This window comes from Tasmannia lanceolata, unplaced genomic scaffold, assembly GCF_043159265.1.
Source record: "Tasmannia lanceolata isolate RefF3 unplaced genomic scaffold, GAP_Taslan_0.1 ptg000007l, whole genome shotgun sequence".
Classification (NCBI taxonomy): domain Eukaryota; kingdom Viridiplantae; phylum Streptophyta; class Magnoliopsida; order Canellales; family Winteraceae; genus Tasmannia; species Tasmannia lanceolata.
This window is the reverse complement of record NW_027518684.1, coordinates 18,325,106-18,335,236: the sequence shown is the minus strand read 5'-3', so window position 1 is coordinate 18,335,236 and position 10,131 is coordinate 18,325,106. Positions and strand designations below refer to the sequence as shown.

At 41.8% G+C, this 10,131-nt stretch overlaps 1 protein-coding gene across 1 annotated transcript; it reads left to right on the top strand.

The window, feature by feature from the left end:
• Window positions 1-1,501: 1,501 nt before the first annotated feature.
• Window positions 1,502-3,631, top strand: LOC143881108 (stem-specific protein TSJT1-like). Its single transcript, XM_077384105.1, has 4 exons — window positions 1,502-1,770; window positions 2,701-2,941; window positions 3,070-3,190; window positions 3,283-3,631. Exons 1-4 carry the CDS (start codon window positions 1,556-1,558, stop codon window positions 3,471-3,473), a joined length of 768 nt encoding a protein of 255 aa, XP_077240220.1. The 5' UTR covers window positions 1,502-1,555; the 3' UTR covers window positions 3,474-3,631.
• The last annotated feature ends 6,500 nt before the right edge of the window (window positions 3,632-10,131 follow it).

The following is a 10,131-nucleotide window of genomic DNA, read 5'->3' as shown; positions in this document are numbered from 1 at the left end:
GTTTTTCTTAACCGATGTCCGTTTTAAACTTGAATTTTTCCTATCCCTTTTTTTACCCCGAATCACGTTTTGCTAACTATGGTCCAAACAGCGCCTAAAGATGAATTCATTACCACTTACTTTTGTTTTTGTTTTACTGAAAATAAAGTTTTTTTAAAACCAAGAATTTATCTAGGAGGCACATAAATTTTATTGATAAGAAAAATAGTTACAACTTACAAGATGATGACATAAAATACAGAGAGTTTAGATTTTTGGAAATCTCCATATTCAGATCGGAGGGTTAGGATCATCCTACGGAAATGATTTTTTGGGCACAACCTATTTACGTTGTGCCCAAATAGATGAACGGTTGGATCATAAAAAATGTGGGCCGTACCTACTTTTTTTAGACTTCACTTGTTTTCACCGCCACCCATCATATAAATTCTCTAAAATAGAACTTTGTCTTTGATGCATCAAGATACAAGAATAAGAAAAATAAAACACCAAAACTCCTTTATAAAGATGCAAAACAACATTTTTTAGTGTGAATATAAGGAATACATAATTGGTCCCATCTAACAACTCCTCTAGAATTCTTGGGGAATGTGGCCCATTTCCCACTTCATTAGTGCTGATTCGCTGAACTGTATGCAGCAAAATTACTTTCCCTAAAAATGTGAGTAATAACAAATTCCATAGTAGATAATGTTATCTCTTTTAAAATACAGTGATTGTGCCATGGTAAATATATCTGTTTCCTCTTTTAAAATTACATTTATTAGTGCTTGTTTTTTTGAGAAATGATAGAAATGAATAGCGCCCTTGCAAAAATCAGCTTCAAGGGCGCCACCATTGGTTAATTTCTGCCAAGTGTGACCCCAAAAAAAAGTGGATGATGCCTAAAAAAGTGGAAACCTTGTTGACTGACTTTACATAAAGTGGAAACCAATAAGGGCGCCCTGTAAGCTGATTTTTCAAGGGCGGCCTTCATTCTATGATTCCTCTTGTTTTTCAATAAAAACAAACATAAGGGGTGGAAATATCATCTCCCTTTTTTTTTTTCTTTTTAATCTGCTCAGTGGAAAAATATTTATGATAACTCTCACGATTAGAGAGAATCGACAGAGTCCTGCCACGTTAGAATGACGTGTAAAGAACGTCTTGAAAGGATGAGAAAGTCATAGAAAATGACGTTGGACCCCACAGAAAAAGTAAAAACAGCCCCTAGGATTGACTTGATGACTCAGATATCCCTCACCCAAACACTTTTTGGATAAGAACCTGAACACGCTATCCCAAGTCCCAACCATTAAACTAGTCACCAAACATTAAAAACATATGAGTAGTTATCACATCCTAATCACAACGTGCTGCTGTAAAAGATATTAACAACCTTCTGATCATCATCAGACGGCCAGGATGAGTTTCAGTGCCTCCCCCGTCCCCACATCCACGTTCAAATGTTTCTCCCTCTCCCCCTATTTATACCCACGTCTCTCACTTCATTCCAATCACGTTTCATTTGATTTTTGGCTTCTTACAACTTACAAGTGTTTCTAAGAGAAGAAATATGTTGGGTATTTTTAACAAGGGTTTTGCTCATCCTCCTCAAGAGCTCAATAGCCCGTCATCTTCTTTAGAAGGATGCAGCAACAAACCAAAGCAACCAGATGAGATCCTAGAAGCATTTCTTTCTTCTCATCCCACAAATTCCATCTCTATGACCTTCAATGGGGCCGCGCTAGCCTACGATCGCTCCCACCCCCATTTCTCCACTCACCGAAGGTAATAATCTATGGATGATAATTTGATTTTTTAAAGGCCCATTGGGCTTTTTTTTGTAGGACCACTGTTAGTATTGGTTAATGGTGGCTTGGGTTTGGTGGGAATTGGGCCTAATCTGAGGTCTGGTTCCAAATGATTAACCTGTTGGGGCCCAACTTAAATATTCCGTGCCTAGAAATCATCCCCATAGAATGATCCTAAGCCTCTGGTGAGCTTATTTTTTGGTTAGGTAGCTTAATGGGCTTTTAAAGAGAACCTCATCCTAGGCCAGATGATGGCTCAATAGGCATTGATGATTAGTGAGTTGTATATGGGTTGGGCTATGCAGAGAAGTAACTTTATCTAGTGTTGGGTGGGAATTATGCTTATTTTTAGGTTTGGTTGCCAATCTAGCTATTGTATGGCCAGTTTGATGGGCCTTTATGATCGAGCCCATGGTAAGCTTTCGGACCTAGCCGATTAAGAAACCAAAAGAGGTAGTAGTCAATCGATTGTGCATTCGGCCCAACATGTCTCTTGCGTGTTCAGGTTAGACTGCATGCTCACAGCTCAGGTTAGCAATAAGTATTTCGAAATGGCTTTAAGAATTAGCCCATGTTGTCTCAGTTTTGGGTCTGATATGAAGGCCTAAGTAAGGATGGGTCACGTCAATTGCCCTTTAATTCCCAGCCCATGTTCTACATAGTAAACTGACATGGATTTTACCTTATGACATAGCCCACCAGGCTCATTACCAGCACAAATTCTACACTACACTATTATAAAATATTATGACCAAAATACCCTCAGTGAACAAATGGAACAGTTTTTTTTTTTTAGTTTAGCTATAGTTTCTCCATATCCATCACTGGGACCTTCTGTCTTCTAGTAAAAGAAAAGAAAAGGAAGTAAACCCATCATCAACTGAAGCTTTGTTTATGTGAATTGCAGGTTATTTTGTGGTTTTGACGAAATATACTGCCTCTTCTTTGGAAGCTTAAACAATCTCTGTGCTCTCATTAAACAATATGGCCTATCAAAGGCCACAAATGAGGCTATGCTCATCATTGAGGCATATCGAACCCTCCGAGACCGTGGTCCATACCCCGCGGACCAGGTCGTTAAGGACCTCAACGGTAGCTTCGCTTTTATCGTCTATGATAGCAAGGCCGGAACTGTCTTTGCTGCACTGGTGAGTGATTTCCATTTTTTTTTTTTTTTTTTTTTGAAAGAGAAAATGGCGGGTGTAAATTCAATCTGGAATAGAGGGTACTTTCGTCATTATGTTTAATATATTATTTTTTTGTTTATTGTATACAGGGGTCTGATGGAGGCGTTCAAATGTTCTGGGGTATTGCAGCAGATGGCTCAATTGTAATTTCTGACGATTTAGAGGTCATTAAGGGAAGTTGTGGCAAATCTTTCGCCCCATTCCCCACTGGTGAGTAAGAGGGCCATTTTGGCTTTAGGAAATGATATTGCCACTCCTTTTGTTTGTTTTTCTGACACTCTTTCTCGTGGGTGGTGTTTCAGGGTGTATGTTCCACAGTGAGGGAGGGCTTATGAGCTTCGAGCATCCGATTAATAAGATGAAGGCAATGCCTAGGGTAGACAGTGAAGGCATAATGTGTGGGGCCACTTTCAAAGTTGATGCCTATTCAAAGGTGGATAGAATGCCACGTGTCGGGAGTGAAGCCAACTGGACCTTGTGGAATTCTCATTAATTATATTGTTTACTAGAAACAATGAATAAAGTCAAGGCTTTCATTTTTTCTTTTTGTGTCGTTAGGCTTCATTTCTCTTTGTACAGAAATTGATCCAAGTTTAATTCATTATGAATCAGCTGAAAAAAGAGCTGCAAGTTTTCTTATTTCAAAATGAATCTCTCTCTCTCTCTCTCTCTCTCTCTCTCTCTGTGGCAAAATAATATGGGAGATACAACCTTCTCTTTATTTGGTTATATGTGGGGTTTGGTATTTACAACCTTCTCTTTATTTGAATCTACCAATTGATCTACATGGTTTATACATGAAGTAAATAGTAAACAAAGCACATGCAGACAACAGAAAAATGAGTTCTCGTGGTTTCTCTCTCCTACATCTAGGAGGGAGAAACCATTTACAGCAAGCACAAAAGATTATAAAGAGATAATCACCAATCCTTACCCACTCAACGCTCAAGACCTGAAAGTGTATAACATTATCTTTTGGGATGTGCTAGCGTCCATCTCAAAAGGCATTTCGTGGGTTGCATCTGACAGCAGCCCCCACGTGAATGAAGACAAAATCTGCTGAAAAGTGAGCCTATGTGGCTGCTGTCAGATGCAACAGGCCATCCACGAAATGCCTCTTGCAATGGACGTTAGCAAATCCCTTATCTTTTTCTTCTCCTCATATTACATAAGGTATAACTAGGGCTGCAACTCGGGTCGGGCGGGTCGGGTTTTTTTTCGGAAAACCCACGATTCCCAAACCCGGCCCTACGCATGATAAATCTCAGGTCGGGTCGGGTCGGGTTTTTTCACGTTGACGCAATTTTTTAAGGAAAATTCTTGTTTGGCAAGGCAACTCAACTCATAGAAGTAGAAATTACACTCACAGTACACTTGAATCAAACAATGATGTAATTACACTCACATTACACTTGAATCAAACAATGTTGTAATTACAATCAAACAATGCTGAATCAAACACTTGAATCAACTCAACTCATAGAAGCAGAAATTACACTCACATACAATAACAGTGGGTGCATGGGTTATCACTTTTAACTTTTAACTAACCATAGAAAAAAATGTACATACTATAACTTATGTAACTCGGGTCGGGTTGGGCCCCTTCAAACCCGGCTCGACCTGAGATTCATGCGGGCTTTTGAATTCTCAACCCCGGCTCGACCCGAAACCCATGAAACCTGAACCCAACCCAGGCTATTTTCGGGTCGGGTCGATGCGGGTCGGGTAAAACCCGGCTCGAGTTGCAGCCCTAGGTATAACAATATCTTATGTGACAATTACTCCAGAAGCTTAAGCTCTTACAGTTGATATTATTTAATCATTTATACTCTACACTCTGCCTCGTGTCTGACCTTTCTTTTTTTGGTTGGCCATACTGGCAAATGTGACCCCTCTTCTTGGGTTGGCTGTACATGTGATACAGTACCTACCGTGAGGCAATAGCTCTGATGACCATGATACCATGTAAAACAACCAATTACTCCAAAAGCTTAAGCACACCCAATATAGCTTAGGTTAAAACCTAAGCAACTTCTTCACTGTCTCCTATACAAATACATGAGTAAATCCCAAGACTGAAGGTCTCTTTGATAGGGAATAGGGATGCAATTTAGTAGGGTCAGCTTATGCTATAAATATGTATTGGAATCAACCCGAATCCAACCTGTTTTTATGATAAAAGCTCAACCTGAATTCCCAAAAGTCGACCCGTTAGCCAAACTAGCATAGCCCCACTTTAGTGGGAAACAAGACATAAGTAGAATCTTTGTCTTCTAAAATTGGATGCCCTCACAAGTCGAACACCAGCCATGGATGCCCATGATCTCTCATCTCTTGACGGTTCTGAGGAGGATTCCTCTCCTCATCCCTTTGGATGCCCATGATCTCTCATCTCTTGACGGTTCTGAGGAGGATTCCTCCTCGTCCCTTTGGAGGTTTGAACAACTGGTCCCCTGGACTGCATCTTGTTCAGACCAATCAAGATGGTGTTCTTGAAAAACCCCTCCCAATTGACCCAGATACCAGCAGCTTGGAATGCATTCCTGAAATTGAGAGTCTTTCTTTCATCCAGCTGGTAAAACACAAAATAGAATCCACTCCACTCCCATCTAGATATCTTCAGCGGATCCGAGAAAGCATTGACAAAGGAGAATTTGATTATCTCAAATCTTCGGTCCATGAAAAAATGAGAGTTCTGAAAGAAATTGACAAAGAGATCTCTTTTTCTCAAGCTTCACCCCATCTCAGTTCTTCTATCAAGAGGAAGAAGAAAGGCAAAAAGAAGTCAAAATCTCAAACCCAATCCCTGATAGAAGAGGAGGTAGAATTTATAACTTATGAAGATAGAGATAAGGTTCTCGTTAATTCTCCAGGCTCTGATAGGGCTGCAACTCGAGCCGGGTAAAACCCGACCCGCATCGACCCGACCCGAAAATAGCCTGGGTCGGGTTCAGGTTTCATGGGTTTCGGGTCGAGCCGGGTTCAGCATTCAAAAGCCCGCATGAATCTCGGGTCGAGCCGGGTTTGAAGGGGCCCGACCCGACCCGAGTTACATAAGTTATAGTATGTATATTTTTTTCTATTGTTAGTTAAAAGTTAAAGGGATAATTACATTTACACCCCCTCTAGTTTCTGACACATCCACTTCCACCCCTATAGTTTAAAACGTGACAAATACACCCTTGTAGTTTCAATTTGTTTAAGGTAGGCCCCCTCAGCGGAAGGTTCGTCCATAGATTGAAGGGTTAGGATGATCTGATGGAGCTGATTTTTTGGGCACACCCTAACTATGTCAGGACCCATCAAATGAACGCTTTGGATCATCCAAACAATGTGGGCCCACATTATTTGGATGATTTTTTGGTAGTGTTTGGATTCGGGTAGGGGCCCACATTATTTGGATGATCCAAAGCGTTCATTTGATGGGTCCTGACATAGATATGGTGTGCCCAAAAAATCAGCTCCATCGGATCATCCTAACCCTTCAATCTATGGACGAACCTTCAGCTGAGGGGGCACAGGTAGGGCTGGCAACGGGGCGGGTCGGGGCCGGATGTTGGGGTCCCCTACCCCTTCCCCTCTGCGGGGAATTTTCCCCCTCCCCTTCCCCTCCCCTCTGCGGGGATGGTGGGGAATCCCCCTCCCCTCCCCGCGGGGAATATCTAATCCCCTTCCCCTCTCCGCATCCTTCGGGGACAAAATCCCCTCCCCGCCCCTCCCCGCCCCAACATCACCCCCTCTTTAGTCATTGATACACTAATGCTAGGTGTCCCTAATCAACTTGATGCAATTTCAATATATAAAAATGTTATAAACTAACAATTGATAGGCTAGCTGTTAATTAAATTAGCAAGAGATTGGTATAAGGAGTTTGTCTTCTCTTCTTTATATATAGATTGAAATGCTGGGCAGCAACGAACGTCCATATTTCACTTGTTTGCAGTGTTTTTTTACTTGAAGATTTAATAAGAGAGGGCAGATCCATATTCGGTATTTGTGTGTGGACGATGGATGGATGGACCCATTGGACCGACAGTAGCTGTTGTTGGATGATGGGATTTCCGCACATTGCTAATTGGATTCGATCCAACTTCAATTTTAGATCAAGTGGTATCATAGCCTGCCACTTAGAGTACCCAACATCCAAACCCCATTTTGGATCATTAATTTTGGGAAATGTTATGAGCACTACTATATTCTGATGATCGTACTTCTGACTTTATTAAAAGTAAGGTATGGCCCGCACCATAGGATGATCCAAACCGTCCATTAGATGGTGCACACCCTAAATAGGTTGTGCCCAAAAAATCATTTCCTTAGGTTGATCCTAACCCTCTGATCTGTAGAGGTACTGAATGATCCTATTCCTCTATAGATCGGAGGGTTAGGATCAACCTATGGAAATGATTTTTGGGGCACAACCTATTTATGGTGTGCCCCATCTAATGGATGGTTTGGATCATCGTATGGTGCGGGCCATACCATACTTTTAATAATAAAATGCAATTTATTTTGGCTACCGATGTTGGCACTACGATTTTTTGATAATTGCATACACTTACTCACTCAGCTTGTCTTTATTATTTCAACATCTGTCAAAAGGTTATTATAGTTCCCAAAATGCTCTCAGAAGCTAATTAAAAGGAAAAGACAAGCTAAGTCTATGTTTGGGGGAATCTTGTAGCCAATCCACAGAGTTTCTAGTAGTTTTCCTAAAAAAAAAACACTTAAAAATATACAAAAAAATGGCATTGATTAACGGGGCGAGGCGGGGCGGGGTGGGTCGGGGAGGGGACAACTCCATCCCCTTCCCCTTCCCCTCCCCGCACCGGGGAATTTTTAAAATCCCCTTCCCCTCTCAAATCGGGGAATCCCCGCCCCAAACGGGGCGGGGTGGATCCCCGCTTTTTTGGGTGAAATTGCCAGCCCTAGGCACAGGGGTGTATTTGTCACGTTTTAAACTATAGGGGTGGAAGTGGATGTGTTAGAAACTAGAGGGGGTGTAAATGTAGTTATCCCAAAGTTAAAAGTGAAAACCCACGCATCCACTGTTACTGTATGTGAGTGTAATTTCTGCTTCTATGAGTTGAGTTGATTCAAGTGTTTGATTCAGCATTGTTTGATTGTAATTACAACATTGTTTGATTATAGCATTGTTTGATTCAAGTGTGATGTGAGTGTAATTATATCATTGTTTGATTGAAGTGTAATGTGAGTGTAATTTCTGCTTCTATGAGTTGAGTTGCCTTGCCAAACAAGAATTTTCCATAAAAATTTGCGTCAACGTGAAAAAACCCGACCCGACCCGAGATTTATCATGGGTAGGGCCGGGTTTGGGAATCGTGGGTTTTCTGGAAAAAAACCCGACCCGACCCGAGATATTTCTCGGGTAGGGTTGGGTTCTCCAAAACCCAACCCGCCCGACCCGAGTTGCAGCCCTAGAGCCTATCCTCATTCATATCCCTGAAGTAAATGCCTCCATTCAAATCCCTGAAGTTATTGCCTCCATTGCTCCCCTGGGAAAACCACTCCCAACTTAGGAAAATCCGCTCCCTCCCACCTACCTGGGTTGCATCTACCCTGTTTTAGGTTCTGCAGGTTCTGTTCCCTCTGACGCAATAAATGCTCCAGCTGGTTTGCTGTTGAGTGGAGAATCTTCTTCCTACCTCCTTGACTGAAGGAAAAAATAATGTTGTTGCAGTAAATGCTTCTGCGCACTCTGCATTTATTGCTCAGGGGCCTGCTGCTTCACTCTGCATTTATTGCTCATGGGGCCTGCTGCTTCACTCTGCATTTATTGCTCATGGGGCATCTTCAGAATTTCGAATTTCAAATTTGCCTTCCCACCCAATGCATGCATTAATGAGAAAGGAGACAGAGTTGGAAAAGCCCTCATCTGCTGTCTCATTTTCAGCTGGTTTAATCTTGGATTCTCTAACTAATGCAGCCCCATCTCTCCTTAGGAAGACCAGTGCTGCTCCCTGCAATAACTTGGTTATCTCAAGCGACCCTATCTTAATTTCTTCCCCAAACCATTCGATCTGCTTAGACCCAATTGCTAATCCTCCCATAGCTAAAAGCATCTACCCCTCGATCTCTTCCAACTTTGGTCAGAACAGGGATCTTCCAAGCTCTGCTCCGATCAAGTCTCTGATTCCTCAGCCTTCAGCCGCTCCTAGAAATAGTACGAATCTGTCTTTAAACCCGCCCAGCTCTACCCCAAATCAGTGGAGAAATTTTTTCTTAAAGCCTGACCCAGTAATTGTCCCTACTAAGTTAGACCTCATCTCCCCTGCTGCCGAAGAAAAAGAAAATTTAGAGCTTCTTTTCATTGACGATGAGACCCTAGAATCTGAATCCAAATGGGCAAATTGTCTGGTTGGGTATTTCATTGGAAAAAAGACCCTTCTTCATCTCCCTTCGTGAATCTCTCTTGCGCATATGGCAGATCACCAGATCTCTGCAAATGTACTATCTTGATCATGGTTTCATTGTCTTCAATTTCTCTTGTGCAGCCGAATGCACCCGTATCCTTGAAGGAGCTGGTCAGCATTATGGAGGCAGCCCCCTGATCCTCCAAAGGTGGGATCCGGACTCATCCTTGCAAAAGAAGCAATTACCTGACATTCCCATTTGGGGAAGGCTCCCGGGTCTTCACCTTAAGTTTTGTGGACACCCTATCTATGTGAGGACCATTCAAATGAATTGTTTGGATCACCCAAACAATGTGGGCTCCCACTGTATTTTAAGCTAGTGTGTAGATAACTTATCTACACACATGTGTAGGAACCGTTTTTTCTCTCTCTCTCTCTCTCTATATATATATATGTATATATATACACATGTGTGTAGGAACCGTTTTCTCTCTCTCTCTCTCTATATATATATATATATATATAGAGAGAGAGAGAGAGAGAGAGAGAGAAAACGGTTCCTACACATATGTGTAGATAAGTTATCTACACACTAGCTTAAAATACAGTGGGGGCCACATTATTTGGGTGATCCAAACCATTCATTTTTAAGGCCTTCACATAGATAGGGTGTTCGCAAAAAATCAGATCCATAGGATCATCCTAACATTCGAACTGTGGAGGCAAAAAATGGACTAATTTGTGAGGGTTTAAAGACATTCATTTTACCTCCAC